The 20,894-nt window shown below is 47.9% G+C and overlaps 1 protein-coding gene across 4 annotated transcripts in view; it reads right to left on the reverse strand.

Annotated features, from left to right (window-relative positions):
- The window catches only part of Disc1 (DISC1 scaffold protein), a 208,513-nt gene that overhangs the window by 167,383 nt on the left and 20,236 nt on the right, over positions 1 to 20,894 (reverse strand). For 3 of the 4 annotated variants that reach the window (XM_028767739.1, XM_028767737.1, XM_028767738.1), the window contains exons 2-3: positions 7,590 to 8,572; positions 5,233 to 5,302 (exon numbers count right to left, since the gene is read on the reverse strand). In XM_028767739.1, the coding sequence (XP_028623572.1) occupies positions 5,233 to 5,302; positions 7,590 to 8,572 (1,053 nt within the window). Of the gene's footprint in view, positions 1 to 5,232; positions 5,303 to 7,589; positions 8,573 to 20,894 lie in introns of those variants that run through there. The other variant, XM_028767741.1, reaches the window with a different exon arrangement.

Raw genomic sequence — 20,894 nt, forward strand, 5'->3', positions numbered from 1 at the left:
TGTGTGTGTGTGTGTGTGTGTGTGTGTGTGTGTGTGTGTGTGTGTGTGAGAGAGAGAGAGAGAGAGAGAGAGAGAGAGAGAGAGAGAGAGAGAGAGGCTAAATACTTCAGAACTCATTTTCACAATACCTCAACTGAAAACATACAGAAAAATGAAAACAATGTATAAACACATGATCACCAATTTTTCCGCAGCCCATAAGGGTATTTTTAAGGGTCTCGGGTCAAATAAGTTAATTGTTTCTGTCACTTTGTGCAAAAAATAGAAGAGTTAGAATGTTCTGCCAGTAGAATCTGTCAGTCAGTCAACTCAATTGCAGGTTGTGGTCCTGTCAGCCTTTATCATAATAAGCGTAACACCCAGCTAATGGATGGAGCTTTTCCAGAGCCCCACATACAAACCCTCTTGACACTGTCATGATCAGACATGGATCAATGGTTACTTTGTATATTAGTTAATGGCTATGACAAAACAAGAAAAAGAAAGAGCTTAGCAAAGAGAGAGTTGTTTGGTCTCACAGTTCGTAGGAGACAATCTGTCGTAGCAGGACAGGTATGTCGTGGCAGGGAGTAGCTCTTCTCTGCAACAGGAAAGCACAAAGCTACTGGTCACATTCCTGCACCAAGCAGGAAGATGGCAGTAGGAAGAAAAACGAGAACCAGGATATAACCCTCATGACCCATCCCCAAGTGACCCACTCCCAACCTTCCCAAGGCTGTGTCACCAAGTGTTGCACACATAAACCTGTGAGGACATTTCATATTCCAACCATGTGACATTTTGCTTCCTGGAGAAAAGTAGGACAAAAGTCTCTGGGAAACTGGCAACCAGAGGCAACTAGAAACCAGTCTGAGAGAATAGGTTTGAGAGATGTAGGTCTACATCTAAGACGCCCTGCTTCCTACGGTCCTCGGAGAACTTGGAGACATTGTCTTGTATGGATGCATCCTGGGATGGCTCCGCTGTGCAGTCACTGTAGAATGCATTATCTCAAACTGAGAGGCACAGTTTGCCACGCCCTTATCCTTCACAGTTTAGTCCACCATTACCCCCAGCCTGCAGCAGCCCTCGGCTTCACTGTTCAGTTTGACACACCCCTCAGTGGCATGGTGCAGTCTTCATGTATAGTCTTCTGTATCAGTGTCTCCTCGGCCCCACATGGCAGCCTGCGGAGCCCCCTTGGCTTCATGCAAGAGCCTTGTACTCCCTCTGCTTCGTGCTGCAGCCTGCCACCTCCCTCAGCTCCAAGGTGCACTCCGCTATGCTAAACACTGTAGGCAACTTGATAAAAAATAAATACGTAAACAGCTATCATACAGTGCCTAACCCTAACCATATGCTCATCTAAATACATCTAAACATAGAAATGTACTCTAATGCCACAACATTCAAATTTTTCCTAAGGTGTGTTGGGGGATGGGAAACTGCTCAGCAATTCAGAGCACTTACTGCTCTTGTAGAGAACCCAGGTTCAGTTCCCAGCCAACCTCTGACCTCCACACACTTGTACACACAGGACCAAACATATATGTATATGTGTATGTGTATATGCATATGTATAGAGAGAGACAGAGAGGGAAACAGAGAGACAGACACACAGACAGACACAAAGACACAGACCGAGAGACAGAGACAGACATAGAGATACAGAGAGACACAGACACAGAGACAACGAGACTGACAGAGATACTAAGATCCAAAGAGCTTCTGCTCCACCTCACACCCCCTCCTTACTCATTTGACAGTGAAGTGACAGGCAGGGTGACAGTTTGCCATGGGGATACTGATGCAGGATCCCCAGGGGAAATCTTTTCCTCCCTCTGCCAAGTCCTAGACAGAGACACAGGAATGTCTACTCGACACCCCGACATCTAAGCAGTGGTCTCTTCTAGTCTCATTTCTGTCCTCAGTATAAGTTACAGACTTACTTTACATTCATTAATGTAACAAAGCTGGAAGTGTCTCTTGGGAAAAGGACCCTAAACAAACATCTAAAGTATTATTCTTTCCCCCCTAAGCCTTCCCAGCCTGCAGAAAAGATAAAAGAAACAAGAACTTGACTTTCCTGGCAAGGGAGAGATAGAGTCCTTAGGGGGTCTCCCCAGGAGACATCGAAGTGTAAACTTGCTTGTGATTTTAATGAGATAAAACATGGAACTTTCTATTCAGTGCCAACCACATCTTTCTCTTGAGCATACAACAAAAAGATAAAAGAACAGAAACCAGGGGGCATATGCATGTCCTGTAGCTTCCCCTCGTGTGTTCTGGCACACAACAATTGTCAGGCACCCTTCCCCAAGACGAAGAACAAGTATACTGTTGTCTATACACAAAAAAGAAACAAAGTTCATACAGGACATGAATAAATCTCAACAATTCATTCAGTGTTTTTACGAACCTGGAGAAACTGGGTGGGGATTAAAATTATATTCCTGGGTCTTTCGACAGATTTCATTACAATAAATGTCAGCTCAGTGCAGAAGAGGAACCATTGACCCAGATTCCCCTTGATTTATGACAACTCTGTACTCGTTATTTTTCTTGCTATTCTGTTCTTCTAACACAAGCTACGTAAGGAGGAAGGGTTTATTTGGCCTCATGGTTTCAGAGGGGTCTCCATTCATCACGGTAGTGGTGGTAGTGGCAGTCAGAGCATGAGGTAGGGGGTCTTACATCATGGCTGACACAGACCAAATCCTAAAGGGGGTTTATCCTTCAAAGATCCATCCCCAGCAAGTTATTTCTGCCAGCTAGACTCTACTTTCTAAATGTTCCACGACCTTCTAAAACAGCAGCATGAGCTGGGAACCAAGTATTTAAATGTATGAGGTTCTGAGAGACAGTTGATGTTCAAATCTCCACAGTCACCTAAGTAGGCTAGTGCAGGGTTCATCCATCACAGATAACAGTCAGTGTTGAGTCTCATCCCAGGAGGAGCTTTGTCCCTTCACCGACTTAACCTCCAAAACCAAAAATGTTCTGCCATGAGCAGCCTGTTGTGCTTTTTCGTCTGCTCTAGACGGTGAGAAGTGTGGGTACCAAGACATCTTAATTCCTCAGGAAGCATTTACTGAAAGCCCAGTGAGCAGATACACACTTCACAAGGACACTCAAGTTCTCAATATACAAGCCAAGTGTGCAAGTCCGGGACTTAAATACCATGTGACTTACTGTGAACCAGACAGATGCCCCCTCAAGACTCCCAGCCTCTGCCTTGTGGCCTGCCCCTCTGTGGAAGAATCTTACAGCCACAATTCCTCAAACCTCAATCCTCGAGTCCTCTAGAAACAAGAGAAAATGTAGAGTGCTAGGCCCACTCCAGGAGCTCTGAGCACACAAGGAGCAAGCCAGAAGGATGCTGAAGGAGGGTGCCCAGGAAAGACTCTGAAGGAGGGTGCTAAGGAAAGACTCTGAAGGAGGGTGCCCAGGAAGGACACTGAAGGAGGGTGCCCAGGAAGGACTCTGAAGGAAGGTGTCCAGGAAGGACTCTGAAGGAGGGTGCCCAGGAAGGACACTGAAGGAGGGTACCCAGGAAAGACTCTGAAGGAGGGTACCCAGGAAAGACTCTGAAGGAGGGTACCCAGGAAGGATGCTGAAGGAGGGTACTCAGGAAGGATACTGAAGGTGAGTACCCAGGAAAGACTCTGAAGGAGGATACCCAGGAAGGACACTGAAGGAGAGTGCCCTTTCTGACTTCTCTGATAAATGCATCATAATTTCATTCCCAAACTGACAGAGATATTGAAACAAAAAGATAGAAATGATGTCTTGGATAGAAGATCAGAGGGAAAGCTGAGTCCAGAAAGTTCTGTGTCGTGAGGTGGGAAAAAGATGTGGTCTCCAGTCATGTGACATGGTACAGGAGGGCTATGTCCTGAAGAAGGAGGGACTAGGAGTCAGCCCCTAACAGTGACAACAAGTTCATGCAATAAACTCACACAGTGCTGCCATTTGGGGTACATAAAAGCCAGGGCTGTCTTTCAGACAAATCAGCAGTGAGCAGGGCCCAGGAAAAGCTGGCTTCTTTCTACCTGTGCTGCAGCACAGACCCCCGAAGGCTATCCCAGAGGACACTTCTACCCCATACCTTCTGCTCCCTCTGGCATTCACCCTTCCCCCAGCATCGTATGAAATCTGGTGACCTGCAGGCAGAGGTAGAGGAGAACCTGAAGGGCTCCACCTTCATCCCCAAATCCTCTCACTCTCTAAAGAGACGCTCAGCTGTGCACACAGAGAGGACAGTGCACTGCTGCTCTTCAGAGGAACTGACAATGTCCTCCCCGAAGTCACTCACAGGTGCCAACATGGCTGCAATCCTAAAGGCTCAAGGTATAACGATTGGAGTGACAAGGCACAGCCCTAAGCATTAACTAGGCAGCAGCCTAAGCACTGAGCTAATGGCTTCCAGAGGATCCTCGACTCTGCACTGTACTTCCTGACCAATCCTGCTATCTTAAAGCAGGCCACGAGCAGGAGCGTCTGTCATCTCCACAGGTGTCCGGAGGAACTCTAAGCTATCCTAAGCCCCCTCCTCTCCTCACACTCAGCAGAATTCTTAAGGCTCCTTCCAAAGCAGCAACCCCTGAAAGCTCCCCATCGCCATCCACCTGGGCCCAGTCAGCACCGCCTCTTTCTGGTCCCACTCCTGTTTGACTCCTCAGTGGCCTCTGACCAGCTCCTTCCCTGACCCCCAGCCTCATGTTATAATTGTCCCTCATCTCTTGGATATCTTTAATCATGAGGGTGTGATGCCAAGCTCTAAGTTGCCTGACATCTCTCAAATAAAATTCATTTCTGGAGAGAGCATGAAGCCAGAAAGCCCCGTGATGATGTCTTCACCACCATCCCACAGACAGGACTAGCATTTTCTTCTCCCTACCCCTGTTGGCCTCATGTTATCAGGCACAGCACTGTGCCATAGCTGATAGGTACATGAGTTCCAGGCAGGCAGGTGATGAGTTAGCATGCTTCCTACACAGCAGATTCCACACCTGTTCCAGCCAATAAAGAAAGTTCAACCCACCATAGAGGTTGACGCTCTAAACGACTTTAAAATCCACAGACCAACAGGGCAGCAGGCTAGCCGGCTGTCCCAGAACAGAGATACCCACAAGAGTCAGCCACACAGCTCCCAGGATGAAGGAGGCAGAGTCCGAGAAGCAGGAAAAGACTTCTATCCGGACAGCCGTCAAGGAGAAAGATGAAACTGTCTACAAAGAGCTTCGAACTCACCAGTATCGTAGTCGCCATCTTCGACTGCTTTTTCTTGAAGTTTCTGAAGCTTTAAAATTAAAGAAGTGACCTATGTCGGTGTGAAGGGGAAACACAAGACATAAATTACAAATTAATTCAAGAGAGTTCATTTTGTGAAATCTACGAGCACCTAAAACTATTTCAAAAGTGGGCTGTCCCGAGGGCTCAAGGGTGAAGGCCCACACTGTGAAACCAGGGCTTGAGCTTCGTCCCCGGGACCCACACAATTCCCACAAAGGAGTTCTCTGACCTCTGCACAAGTACCATGATGCATACATGCACACATAGACAAATAAAAATATGTAATAAAAAAAAGATAAAAATCCTTGGGGCTGGAGAGATGGCTCAGTGGTTAAGAGGACTGACTGCTCTGCCAGAGGTCCCAAGTTCAATTCCCAGTAACCACATGATGGCTCACAACCATCTGCAATGTGATTCGATGCACTCTTCTAGTATGTGTCTGAAGATAGGTACAGTGTACTCACATAAATTAAAAAAAATAAATCTTTTTTTTTAAAAAAGATAACATCCTGAAAAGCAATACTGTTTTTAAATAGGGAGACTATTTTAAAAGTGAAGTTCTATTTAAACTATTTTAAACACACACACACACATATACACACATACACACACATACACACACAAACACACATACACATACACAAACATACACACATACACACACACATATACACACACACACACATACACACACACACACATAGATTTCCAATTCCAAGTGCATGTTTAAGAAAAGCAAGTTATTTGAACAAAAAAGCACAATTTAAGCATGGACTCCCCAGAAAGGCTTAGAAAGTTACAAATACCACAGCACCGTGCCATTATCAGCATGAAGCGCTGTGTGGGGAGAGGGAACACAGACTGCAGGCCAAAAGGCCTCTGAGCATGCTCTAACCCTCAGAGCATCGCAGTGAGGGTGAACGTGGGAAGAGGAGCCAGGCACCGACCACAGCTGTCTCCAGGCTGGCCAGTCCAGGAAGGGCTGTGGCCCTGCTCAAAGGGTCCATCACAGGGAAGCTGCTGTCTTGGGCTGTACATGTAGCTTAGTGGTGTGTGCCCAGCATGCACACGACCCTAGTTCTATCCCCAGCACAGGAGTGGGAGAGATATGGACAAGGGAATAGAGAGCCACCGGCAGCCACGCCTTCCTTCCCAGAACAACTTCCTAACGGGCTGTGGCCAGGATGTGCTTCTAAACACGGAAGCTGGACGCTAAGGAGATGGGCAGCCAGAAAGCACTCACCCGGCAAGTGTAGGACCTGAGCTCCATGCTCAGAACTCGCCCAGAAAACCGGGCATAGTGTCCCATGCCTGTAATCCCACCTCACGGGAGGGGACCGGAGAGTCCCTGAGGCCCGCTGGCCTAATCAGTGCACTCAAGGTTGTCCTCAGGCCATATACACACATACTCACACACAAACCACATACACATACCACACACTCATACATACACACCATATATTTATACTCACTATATCATACCATACACACACATATAGACATACCACATATACCATACACCACACACACTACATACCATATACCACACACCACACACACACATAAACCACATACACACACACCACACACTCATACACACACACCACAGATTCATAGTCACCACATCATACCACACACACACACACACACACACATATACACATTTACCACATACCACATACAGCATACACTACACCCACACCACACACACCACACATACACATATGCACACAAACACATGCTCACAGTCTTTTGGTAGGAGGACACACATAGCACATGGGGCAATGAAGCAAAGTAGGGGCGGGAGCTGCCCAATCAGACTTCTCCCTTCTCACTCTTTCCAAACCTGAGCTGGCTGTCCCCCCTTACCCTCCCAGTGTCTTATTTTATCTCATTTGTTTACTATGGGGCGAGGAAATATGACCGATTGCAGAAGTCGGCTCCCCCTTCCACCATGTGCATTCTAAAGGATCAAACTCAGGAAGTCAGGCTTGGCAGCAAGTGCCTTTACTCACTGAGCCATCTTGCCAGTCCCGTGTCCTAATCTGAACAAACCACACTGCAGGTCAAAGGTTGTGGAGAAGCATGGGCCCCGTCATAGAGCACATGCCAGCAGCACCTAAGCCACACAGCTAGAAAGCGGAGAGCGGAGCATGCGCGTTCAGATGTGGAGGAGACAGATACGCCGCCACATCTTTGCAGACAGCGGTCCCAGGAGCCATTGCAGCTTCCAGAACCAGCATTTAATCAGCGGCCCACTTCCCACTTCCACTCAACATTGAGCTGGGGGTGACAGATTCCCGAAGGACACACACCTCTAGCTGCCTGCGGCTGCTCAGTAGATAGTCCTGCAGCATGGGCTCCCATTCCCTGAGCAAAGCATGCCATCCATGGTCATCCGCCCAGCCGCCCTGGTCGCCCCGCCCACCAGCGGAGGATGCATCCTGGGAAGAGAAGCCAGCATCTGAGGAGGAGACCTTGCCACAGTCTGGTTGCCTGCTGTTCCTTGTCACCTGAGCCAAGTCCACCAATCCTGGAGCAGCATGAAGACCGAAGGTCCAGAGATGCCGAGGGTCCCCGTAAGGCGTGTCTGAGCCGGATGCTTCAGCTGCCATCTCTTGGGGGCTCTGATGCTGGAGTTCGGCCTCTCTGGATGGCAGGCAACCTTCTGCTTCTCCACGTTCTCCAGCAGCACCGAGGGAGAGTCGGATGAAGCTGAAACTGGAAGTAAAGGTGTCTTGGAAGCCGGGAAGGGATGGGACATCAGCGAGGCCATTCAATGCCACTGGTGCCAGAGATTTCACAGTCTTCAGGCCCCTTGATTCCTTGCTCCAGGATACATGAAGACCAGGAGCCAGAGACTTAGCACTGTCTGAAGATAAGAATTCTTGCCAACACGCACTGTCCCCAGGCTTACATGGCCCAGTCAGCCTCTCAGATTGTCTGCTCTCATTCCTGGAACGAACCCCGAAGTGCACTGGCCTTTCTCTCATACAGCCCTGGGCTGGATGCATGTGGCCCACAGAGGCTACAGCAGGGCCAAGGGAGCTCTTAAGAAAAGGCTTGCCCACCAATTGGGCTTGGCAGTGGCTCCTGGGGTCAAGGCCACACTGTCCAGCCTTGGGCTGTGAGTGGTGGGGCTCCTGGCCTGTCAGCCCTGCTGAGTTCGAGCGTAGCATGCCCACTGCTGGAGAGAGGAACCTGATCCCAGGACCGGCTGGGCTTCTCATGTACCCTGGTCTCCGTGTCACCCGCCGTCTCTGAGGGGCTACTGCAGGTGGTGAGCTATGCCCACTGTCTGAGAAGAGAAGAGAAAACAGTATTATTGAATCAGTAGGAGCTGCACATGGAGGACACGCTAGCCATGCAGGTCTCTGTGAGTACACCTATCAAAGACACGGCGTGAAAAAGTCAGGATCCCAAGCCAGGCATGGTGGGACACTCCCATGATACCAGTCCTTGGGACATGATGGCAGAAAGATCAGGAGATCAAGGTCATCCTTACCAGTGTAGGGAGTTCAAGCTAGCCTGAGCTAAGCTGTTTTTAAAAATCAAAAGAAAGATGGTGCTCCTCTGCAGATGCCCAGTCAGCCCAGCAGCCCAGCCTTCTGCTGCCAGAGGTCCTGCTGTATGTCTGATAGCATGTCAGTGCAGGTCCTGAGCACACAGCCTTGATGGCTCCCCAGCAACTGTCCCAGTGCAGATGATACATAGCATGCCCCTCCAGGAGAGGGCTTGTAAAGCAAGCCACCTGACACCAACATATATATATATATATATATATATCTCACATGACACCAACATATATATATATATGTATGTATGTATGTATGTATGTATATATCAGCATGTGTCTCTGTCATGTATTCCAGTCACTACTGAATGACACTTGGATTTGTAGTAGCAAAGTATCCACGTCCCCACATTCCCAGTGCATTCCTAAAGCCTCAGTGGCTGTGATGATTTATATATGCTCAGCCCAAGGAATGGCACTATTAGAAAGTATGGCCTTGTTGGAGTGGGTGTGGCCTTGTTGGAGTGGGTGTGGCCTTGTTGGAGTGGGTGTGGCCATGTTGGAGTGGGTGTGGCCATAGTGGGGTGTGTCACTGTGGGTGTGGGCTTTAAGACCCTTATCCTAGCAGCCTTCAGATGAAGATGTAGACCTCTCAGTTCTTCCTGTACCATGCCTGCCTGGATGCTGCCATGTTCCCACCTTGATAATGGACTGAACCTCTGAACCTGTAAGCCAGCCCCAATTAAATGTTGTTCTTTATAAGACTTGCCTTGGTCATGATGTCTGTTCACAGCAGTAAGACCCTAAGACACTGGCTGTGACACAGGGGCTGCCTGTCCCTTCATCTCATACAGAGGACTACAGGGGCGGTGGGGGGGAGTCCTCACTTAGCTACCCTTCAGAGGTAGGAACAGTAACAAATCCTGTCACCTCACTGTCTGGTCCAAACCTGACCATACTGACTGCTTCATTGTGTAACCTTCTACAGGCTGTTCGGCTTCTGTGTGCCTCAGTTTCCCCCTCCATTAAGAGGGTGGCTAGAAGGACCCCATGTACAAGGTTCTCGCTATTAACAGTTTAGAATATAACCTGGAACATATAAGTGTGATAAAATGTTAGCTACAGACCTGGGAAGATGGCTCAGCAGGTCAAGGATTTGCTGTGCAAGCCCGAGAACCTGAGTTTGACCCCCAGGTGACCCCCAGGGCCCAGGTTCAAGTGTCGGGCGTGGTGGCACATGCTTGAATTCTCTGTGCTGGGAGGCAGAGTCAGGGGGATCCCTGCAGTTCACTGACCAGCCCTCGGAGTCAAATTGATGAGTTTTATGTTCAAGGAAAGAGTCGGCCTCAAAAAAACTAAAGATGGAAAGTCTCGAGAGATGGCAGAAAGGGTGCAATACCAAGTACCCGTCAGTGCCAACTTCAAATAAATGGATTCGAAAAGCAGGCTTTCTCAGCCATGTGTCAGACCAACAGAAAGCAAGGGCAGGTTTTCTAAGGCCACCACCTTTGTGATGTACATGGGTTGCTGCTCCACAGGAGCACTTGCTGCTCTTGCAGAGGACCAGGATTCAGTGCCCAGCACCCACATGGCACTCGAGAGCATATCCAACTCCATTTTCAGAGGAGCCAATGCCGACACCTGACTTGCCCCCGCACCAGTCACGTATGTGGTACACACACATAAATATAGAAAACGCAGCCGTACGTATAAAGTAAATAAGTCTAACATATATTTTTAAAAATTAAGGATGAGGAAAGACATACAGTGTTAACCTTTGATCTCCACATGGCATGGACACAGGCGGATGTGTTCCCATTAACAAGGACGTACGCCACACTCACAAACAAATACCGTGCCATAGATACACACAAAACTGAGGGGGTTGGTACACACCTGTAACTCCAACTCTCAGGAGATGGAAAGACGACAGGATACCTAGATACCAGATACCTCTACCCTAGCAGCCTAGTCTAATTCGCAAGTTCCAGGTCTGGGAGAGGGAGGGGGGGAGGGGTGGAGGAGAGGGAAGGGGAGGGAGAGGGAAAGAGAGAGGGAGGAAAGAGAGGAGGGAAAGGGAGGAGGGAGAGGGAGATGGAGAATATCAATAAAGGGAAGGAAGGAAGGAAGGGAGGGAGGGAGGGAGGGAGGGAGGGAGGGAGGGAGGGAGGGAAGGAAGGAAGGAATCAGAGATTTGTGCTAACTCTTGAGATCTACCTCAGGCCTGAGCCTTGTCTCCCTCCAAGCTCATCCTTTCTCCTTGCTCTTAGCCCCGAACTGAGATGGTAACTTTGGTGACAGGCAGTCAAATGACAGATTTCTGCTCCCGGCTACTTCATGACAACATATTTGGGCTATTGCAGCTCTGAGGTAGTTGATGTGGTCATTCTGGTACCCTAGCTGTCGCTCCCTTCTCTGTCACCTCCCTCCCCAGAATGATGCTAACCATAGCCTCAGAGCCCCACCAGCTTGAAGCACCCACCAGGGCTTCATAATTCAAAAGGGAACAGAGGGAGCCCCAGAAGGACAGCTGTCCCTCCCACCCTCTGTAAAACTGGCAAGAGAATCACTAAAGAGCCAGGAATCCCAGTCACAAAGAACACTGTGTCCTAGCCACAGTGACCAGTGGATGAGTCCAGCAAAACTATATTGTCTTTTGGGCCAAAAGACTTCCAATTATTTTGTAACCCAAATACCATCACTTAAGTAGCTGTCCTGTTGTTCAAAGAGTGTTGCTAAGTAGAGCGTAACTTGCTATAAAATGATTCTTTCCAAATGTCTGTGTGTCACCCTCCTGGGATCCTGACACCATAAGCCCCAACTGTTCCAGCCATGGCCTGTAAGTCTGGAGAGCCACAGGCCCATTGCCTACAAGTTAAGACCACCCAAAGAAAAGTGTCTACCAGCCAAGGGACATACACACACACACACAATGTGTGCACACACATACACATTTATCAAACACAACAGACACAAGCAGATGCCACTCTGCAGCTAACTGGAGGCTCCCATGTCCCATCCGCTGCTGAGGTGACCACAGGTGTTCATTCAATGCTCAGGTACTCAGGTAGAGGACTGGACAGAGGCACTGACATTCTGAAAGGATCTTCTGGAATCTGCAGGGTCCAGGTCAAGTTGCTAGGAAGATTTTGAGTCTTCTACAACCAAAGTGTAACACACACACACTTGCATACACATACCATATATCCACACACTCACAATACACACACACACACTCACAAAATACACACACACAGGCGTGCAAGTGTGTGCACACACAGATCCTCTTTTTTTTTCTTTTTCTTTCTTTCTTTTTTTTTTTTTTGAGGGAGTCTTTGAGGTCCGCTAGGACTACAGATCAGTTCTGGCTCACACATCCTTCCTGAAACATGACCTCATGGGCTGCTCTGGCCTGCAGCTGAGAAGGGGCTGCGTTTATGGCTCAGCTGGGGAAGGCCACACTTCCTCCTTACACTGAACACAGTCAGCCCCGGAAAGAGGCTCAGCCAGACAGGAAGGAAGGAGAGGCACCAAAAGGGTGAGGCCCCAAAGTGAGGGCTCTGTTGGGTAGCCAGGAAACAGATGTGCTCACCCTGCCGTGGAAAACCCAGAGATGACCTCATTTTGTCCATCTGACCTAGAACAGCTGAGCCAGGAGAAAGGCCTGAAGCAGCCACTTCATCTTTGGCAGCCTTCTTCTTCATAAGAGATAGATTCTGGGGAACAGAGTGCAGAACCTTGCCTCCTCTCCCAGCACAAACCACCTGATACAGAACCCCACATACCCCCCACACCCTGTAGCTGGCCCTGTGGCTCCAAGATGACAGGAAAGGGACAGACGGGTCCTTGAAACCAAGTTAGATGTCAAAGGCTTCTTTGAACAGTCAAACAACTCCCTGGAAACCCTGGCTGAGAGGATGCTAAAAGAGGGAGTTGGGCAGTTGGGGGAGGAGGCAGGTTCTGAGGAGGCAGATTTAAATTTGAGAACTAACTTCAACAAGGGAGCCTCAAACTGCTGGTTACAATGTAACGGCTCAGTTACAATGAACCAGAGCAGCTGGAGGCCATGCCTGTGCTGATAAAGAGAGAGCAACAGTAGGAGCTTTAAACTGGCGACAGAACTAGAGATCACCGGAGACAAGAAATAGACTTAGATATGTTCCCTGGCCTAAAGCTGGCCAAAGCCCAAAAGGAGAGCTCACAGTGCTGAGCACACTTGGCTATCGTACCTTAAATACGCGTTCTGAGTTTACGGCCACACAGAGGAGCCATTACCTGACTAAAACCAATAAGAACCTAAAGAGATTAATTATTTCTTCCTCAGTTGCCTTGAGAAGGTGAACTTCTACTTTTGCCAGAGGTTCTCTTTATCCTGGGCTGAGTGTGGTGTCCATGCTCCTGCCATAAAAAACCTCAAAGGACCAAAGTAAAGGGTGACGCTGAGTTTGGAGGGAAGCAAGGACCCACATGCTCCTGGCTGTCCACTGGAGGCACAAATGAAGCTCTCTGTGCTTTGGGGAAAAGGATTGCACGGTCACCTTACAAGTTACTTAGTGTGAACCCAAAGTAAAAAGGAAGGTTGATAAGCTACTTATCACGGGGCTGGAGAGATGGCTCATCGGTTAAGAGCACTGACTGCCCTTCCAGAGGTCCCGAGTTCAATTCCCAGCAACCACACGGTGGCTCACAACCATCTGTAATGGGATCTGATTCCCTCTTCTGGTGTGTCTGAAAACAGTGACAATGGATTTACATACATAAATTAAATGCATAAATCTTAAAAAAAAAAAAAAAGCTATGTATCTTGCTGTCAACATTACAGAGTTGCTAAAGAGATGGCTTAGCAGTTAATGAAGGCACCAGTAACACCCAGCCTCCTGGACTACTCAGTGGTTTAGAGCACTGGATGCTCTTCAAGAGGACCTGGGTTCTGGACTCTTCTGGACTCGGACTCGTGCACATAACTCCCACACCACGAATGTAGATGTAATTGGAAAAATCATAAGTATTTGATACTATAGAACAGAAAGACTAAAAATAGCAAACTTTTCTGCCATTGCCCATGCCTACAGACAAGCACAAACATGCATCGTCACAGAGTGGGGAACTGTGCTGGCTATTCTTAGTTGTAACTGGGTACACCTGTGAGACTGGATGAACCATTACAGGTGGGAAGATCCACCTTTAATCTGGGCCATACCTTCTGGGTCAGCCTATACAAAAGGACATGGAAGAAGGGGGCTTCTGCTCTCTGCCTGCTTGTCCTCGCTCTCACTGACAACTTCTTTCTTTCACTGGCTTTAGAGTCTATTGCTTCTGGTTTCCGACATATACTGAAGGCACCAGAGACACCCAGCCTCCTGGACTGAACAACTACTGAGTCTTAGAGTTTCATCGGGAGACAAACACTGTTGGACTAGTCAGACCACGGCCTGTAAGCCACTCTAATAAATCCATTTTTTACAGAGAGAAATTCATTCTATTGGTTCTGTTTCTCCAAAGAACCCTAACACAGTAACCAAAATAAGGTTCTAGAACTGAGACAGGGCTGTGACACTGTCCCATGCTTTTCTTTCAGAAATGTCTCTCCAGGATATTTTCAGTACTTTTTACTAAGCTAATGTATATACCACAAAATTTACCATTCTTACCACGTATGAGAGCGGAGTTCAACAGCATTGGGTGTTGTCCCGCCATTACTACCATCTATCCGCGGGACTTTTTAAACATCTTCCCAGACTGAAACATGGCCCCCATCAAAGACTGGCGCCCTCCTAGCCCTCCCCCGGACCCCTGATGAACACCACTCCACTTTCTGTGTGTACAGATTTGTTAAGTCCTCAGGCAGAGCCCAAGCCTGTTCTAGAGCTGGAAGTCCACCTGGAAGCCAGTTTTCCTAGCGTGAGACTCCTCCCAATGAGAGACCATTATCAATGCTTTGATAGCCAAGGAGAGGGCACAGGTGTCTCTTTGGATCATCTTTGTTCCTCCAGGACTGTTACTAGGGTATCCCATGTATGATTTCATGATCCCTTGGTCCCTGCCTACCCTTGACCAAGAGCTTCCCACTCTGACCCACCTTTCAGGGTCTGGCTTCCTCCCCTTTTCAGACCTGAAGCACTAGTTGAAGCAAGTGGCAGTCAAGGGTTAAGAGTATGCAGCAGGTGTCAGTTCAAGGTCCCTTGGAAGAGCCACCTCCATGTTAAAGATTCTGCAAGAGTGACTGATTAAAGCCTCGTGGTTCTGAAGAGTTGGAATGTTACAGATCCATAGCCAAAATCATCCTGGGCTACCACTAATCCCTTTGATAGCTATTCACTGCCCACTCTGTGTTTCATCTCATATCCTTTGTCTTATCAGGTAAAACCATTTTGAATGCATTAGCTTTGAATATCACTAGGCTTCCACCAACCCAGAAGCTAAGACTGTCATCAGACAGCCTTTGAGACCTACAGCAGCGATGTTATAACCAGCCCACCTACAGTCCCTCCCTCCGCCCCCCACAGTATCTGATCAACACCCCGATGTGCAACTTTGTTGCATAGATAAACACTCATGTAACCTCTTCCCCGGCAGAACACGTCCTTCAGGCCAACCCAAATCCATGTTCCCCCCGCCATGGCCATGTAAACTGAGTTCAGGGAAAACTCTTGCACTCCTTCTGGAATGAGTGCCGCTTCACATCAGCACAGGTATGCTCTGATACTTTACCAGGGAGCCTCTCTCTGCCGAGCTATTAATTCTCACCAATGGTTGTCTTTTTTTCTGTGCATGTGAAGTGCTACTCAGAAAAATCCAGCCTCCATCTGAGCCCCCTCAAGAAAGCTGCTGGCTACAGATGGGCGTCTCTAATGAATCTTTTAACTGCTGCCCTAATGAAATATGGATGAGCCAGAAGGAGCCCTCTCTGTTGCTCTTATCTCAAAACAACTCAACAACTTGGGTTTCTGGCCGTATGTTTGCACAGCAAAGAGCAGCAAGCCCCCGTATCCGTGCTAACAAAAGAGCCTCTGCTCAAGTCATCCACAAAGTACTGGCTTTCTTTTTAATGCCATGTTTTATGCAGGAGCTCATTTCCGGGGCTCTCTAAATGCCCCCCTTTGCATGCCAACTTGGAGATGTGTTTATTAACAAAATGGTTCCAAATTATCAGCGCGGCACATGTAAATTCTTCCCCAGAGACGGGAGTGCCGTTCAAACAAGCCCCTACTTTGTACTTCATTTTCATAATACCCAGAATGTAAGCCCACATCAAAGGCTTGTGCTGGTCCTAATGCCTGACCCAAAAGATGACTTGATAACAGCATGGCACAATCCTGCCAGGAAAGAATGTGTGTGTGCATGTTCATGTGCATGTGTGTGCATGTGTGTGTATGTATGTGTGCATATGTGTGCATGTGTGTGCATGTGTGTTCGCGTGTGTGTGTGTGTGTGTGTGTGTGTGTGTGTGTGTGTGTATCTGTGTGCCTGTGTGTCTAGGGGTTCAATGCTCTTTCCACATGCCAGCTCTGGACCCCAGAGCAGGCATGTGAGGGCAGCGGAAGGAATCCGATCTGCATGGTGCCAGACTGAAGTGGCATCTGTACAGTCCTGGGTTGTAGCAGCTTGTGGTGGGTGGGAACTGTGACTGATGGGTCTGAGATGAGATGCAATACAATTAATTGTCTTTTACAACTGCTGGAACACAGCCCAAAAATGGAGTCCTGTGAAGGGAATTCTGAGTACTTGTGAGAAAATTCCAAGAAGACAAGAGTCTTGTAACCTCAGTTTCTTCAAAACAGAATTGTTCTTGGAATGTGTTTTTGTGCCTCTTCCTGGTGTAGCAGGTGGGAGTAAGTTTACTTCAGCTGTTGTTACTCATATGACTCTATGGAAAACCATGGTTTACCATGTATGTCTTGCCCTTGTGATTGTAGACTTTACTCTGAAGACTCTTCTTAACCCTCAGAATATAAATTGTCTGATGCTCTGAATAAAGTTGGCTATTGCATGAGACATTAGTCAGCCTTATTTTTAGGTCCTGCTTTCCCAGGTTCACACCAACAACTAGAGCAGTAAGCATACAATCTTTTGACTCTATTGGAAAACTTCTGTAGTCCTGGGCCAGCACAATGGTTCTGTGAGTAAAGGTGCTTGCTGCCAAGTCTGACAACCTGAGTTCAATCCCTGGGACATTCATGGTGGAAGGAGAGAACCGGCTCTAATAGGTGTGGTGGCATATGTTCACACAAAAGAGCATGCACACACACACACACACGAATAAATGTAACAAAAGAACTTACCTCCTCTAGTCTCATTGATATTGAAACTCTTTGTGGCATTTAATGTCTGCATTTTGCCAGTGGTTTTCTTTGTTGCTGCATTATTGCTTTTGCTGAGCATAGAACTCAGAGCTTTGTCTGTGCTAGGCAAATACTCCACCATAGACCTACACACATAAACCCTTTTCATCTTTTGTAAACTCTGAGGCAAGATCTCTGTAATGGCTATTCCTGGTTGTCAGCTTGACTATATCTGGAATGAACTTCAATCCAGAATTGGAGGGCTCACCTGTGATCCTGATCTTGAGACTAGAAGATACAAGTTTCTGACCTGGATCTTGGCATGGAGATCTTGAGGCATAGTGGCTATGAATCCCAGGAGACTAAGACAAGGAGATCTCTGAGTTCAAGGTCAGCCTGGGATGAAACAAGTCCCACATCCAGGCGTGATGGTACACACCTTTAATCTGGGCCACACCTTCTGCTGGAGACCTTCATAAGGACATTGGACAAAGGAAGATTTTCTCTTCTTCACCTGCTTACATTTATTTGAATCTGTTGGAGTCTACTAGTTTTTTAGAACTGAACAACTACTAGATCCTCGAACTCCCGTTCACAGCTGACCATTGTTGGGGAGTTGGACTACAGACTGTAAGTCGTCACAATAAATTCCCTTACTATATAGAGACTATCCATAAGTTCTGTTCCTAGAGAGCCCTAATAGTCTCACAAGTTGCTTAAGATGAACTTACTCTGTAGCCCAGGCAAGCCTGGGACTTATAATCCTCCTGCCTCAGCCTCCCAAATAGTTGGAATGACCACCAGTCAATCCTTAACTTACATGTTCTTCCACATGTTAAGATAATACAACTCAGGCTGGAGAGATGGCTCAGTGGTTATGAGAACCGTCTGCTCTTACAGAGGTCCTGAGTTCAATTCCCAGCAACTACATGGTGGCTCACAACCATCTGTAATGGGATCTGATGCCCCCTTCTGGTGTGTCTGAAGACAGCTACAGTGTACTCACATGCATAAAATAAATAAATCTTGAGAGAGAGAGAGAGAGAGAGAGAGAGAGAGAGAGAGAGAGAGAGAATACAACTCAGTAGTAGAGTGACTTGGTTCTGTCTGATTTGAACACCATCAGCCTTTGGAGATGACAGTACTGAAGCTGTGGGCGAGACTTCATTCAGTTAACCTGCATGCTACTTGAAAACGAAGTGTTTGTTTCAATGGATAAATACCCTTAGGAAAGAGACAGCAAGAGTTCTCAAGATGTTTAAAAGTAAATTCTTCAAGAATTCATTTACATACAAACCATGCCCATTAGTTGCTAAGAACTTGGCTCTTCCTGCCTTTATGGTGCTTCTGTATGACGTGATCTTAAAGAAAGCAGCAAACTTTACCCTCAGAGTGGGGGTGTGAGGAAGCCTTGGTCTCTGCACATCTGAAGTGAGCCTTGGATACAACTGTCTTTTTTTCCCCATTGTGGAAAGCACAAAACATCTCCGCCCAGCTCTTTCCACAAGCTCCGGTACCCAGAGCAGCATGGCTCATGATGGTTGAATTATTTAAATGAGATGCCACTGTCTCTTGCAGTCACGGCCATCAGACCAATATTACATAAACTCTCAGCGCAGGGCCATCTGCCAGAGTGGGTCTAGAGCCAGAGCTGCTTGCTGCTCCTCTCCCCACCCCCACCCGGGCTGGGATTCAGAGAGTGTTGGTGGCTTGTGTGCTGATCTGGGTGGTGTCAGATGACCTGGCAGGTTGGAATCAAAAGTCAAAGTGCCTGAGCCATGCAAGGCTGCACTCACCAGGAAGGAGTGAGCCGCAGGTCAGTGGACCCAGAAGAGAAGCAATGTCCAATGGGCAAATCCAGGTCACTGGTGAGGAACAGAACCAACCATCGACTCCCCATTAGAACAAACCCCTCAGCATCCTAGACATTCAGGAGATAGAATGGCGTCATCCAGCGTTCCAAAGTCAAACCTCAGTTTACACTGACACTCACCCCTTGCAAAAGTACCTCTTCCCCCAACCCTGACTGACTTATCTGGGGAAAGCTAATTCTGCTACTCATTTCCCTGGGAGATGATTAGAAAGACATGGGGCCCATGAGTTTGTCTTTTCTTAGAGATTCACTTGTCCACGCTAGCTTCTCCAGTGTGTAGCTGATCTCATGAAAAAGCAAGCTTCCCATGCAATGGAGCCCTCTGCCTGCTGCACTGGTTCTCACTGCCTTCCTCTGGTTCCCAAGGCGTAAACTGCAAATTCATCCTCTTTGAACTTCCTATGTCCAGGTCCATACTGGTCAACATGCTCTGTGGGCCTTCTGTCTTCAGACAACGGTGGTTTTCTTATTTGAAATTCTCCTCCAGTCTGCCTTCCTGAGACCTCTTGGTGCACTTCTGATCCCAGCTGGAGCCCTGGTGGGGCAGTGGAGATACTTTACAGAGAGATGTGTGTGTCCTGAGTCCATGCTATGAGGGACAGAGGGAGCTGCTGGGAACAGAGACAATGGAGGCCACCTGAGGCCCGGTCGCCCCTCTTTCTCTGTGTTGTAGCCATCATGTGTGTTCAGAATCACATGTATTTATGCATATGCATGCTCAAATTTACATGTGTGCACACATGCATGTTCAGATTCACATGTGTGTATATACATGCATGCTCAGATTTACATATGTGTGTACACATGTATGTGTGTTTAGAAGACAGACAACTTACAACCTTGGCTGTTGCCCCTTGAGTGGTGACCATCTTTTTTACTTTAAACAACATCTGACATTGGCCTGGAACTTAACAAGTATGGCCAGTGAGCCCCAAGGATCTTCCTATCTCCCCCCCTCTCCAGCACTGGGATTCCAGGTGCACACCACCATGCATACTGCCATGTATGGCTTCTTAATGCGTGGGTTCTAGAAAAATAACTCAAGCCCCCATGCTTGCACTCAGCTCTCTCTCCAGCCCCCATGCATACTCTTTGCACAGAGTCTACACCAGCCATGTGCAACCCACCAAACTCTTCGGCATTAACGGCATCTTTTAAAGAAAGATTTTTTTCTGTCTTGCGCTTACAGTTGGAAGCCTCTAATCAGCTTTGTTTTAAATCCTCCAATTTGGAGATTATACTTGTGGGCACATTTTCAATTACCCAGCTTATCTTGGGGGAGAACCAGAAAGGATTAAACCTGTCCAGCCTCCAAGAGAGCCCCTGGTGACAGCAGAGGGGATGTGTGGATGGGAACAGGAACTGGGCAGAAGGACTCAGGGATGCTACACCTGTCCTACACCCACGAGGAAGGTTTTTCTCAGAACTGCCTCCAGCAGGTTTGTCTTCTCAGGTTCTCTCAGTATCCACACGGTCTGCTGAACTGTGCTCTTCATCAGTGGCCTGTTCACTGCCCCGCAGCTGTAAAGCTGCCTTCCTCACAGGGCTCAGCCCAGGGATGCATCCTCTATGGAGTGACAGTCTCCGGTGAGGTTTCCACAGAGACCTGAGGCTACAGGTGCAAGCCATACCCAGCCTGGTAGATGTTTACTAGATGTTTCCACATGCTTCAGCTTTTCTTCATGGTTAGACGGGGCAGAGCAAGGAGAGACATGCCATAAATTGTCAAACACTGTGGTCATGAGAAGTTTCACTGGTGTACCGGCCTAAGAGGGATAGTTCGAAGGCTTCTGGGGAAAATATTGTCACAGAAATAAGCCAGTTTCAACCCGCATAATCAGCCCGTTTCTCTCACAGTCCCCATGTATAAGGCTTCATGATACATAGTTAGGACTGGCGTTCTAGACTCAGAACACAAAGGGTCTAAAAACCCCCAAAGCCTGGTGAAAAC

The sequence above is a fragment of the Grammomys surdaster genome, unplaced genomic scaffold, assembly GCF_004785775.1.
Source record: "Grammomys surdaster isolate TR1022 unplaced genomic scaffold, NIH_TR_1.0 181, whole genome shotgun sequence".
NCBI classification, from domain to species: Eukaryota; Metazoa; Chordata; class Mammalia; order Rodentia; family Muridae; genus Grammomys; species Grammomys surdaster.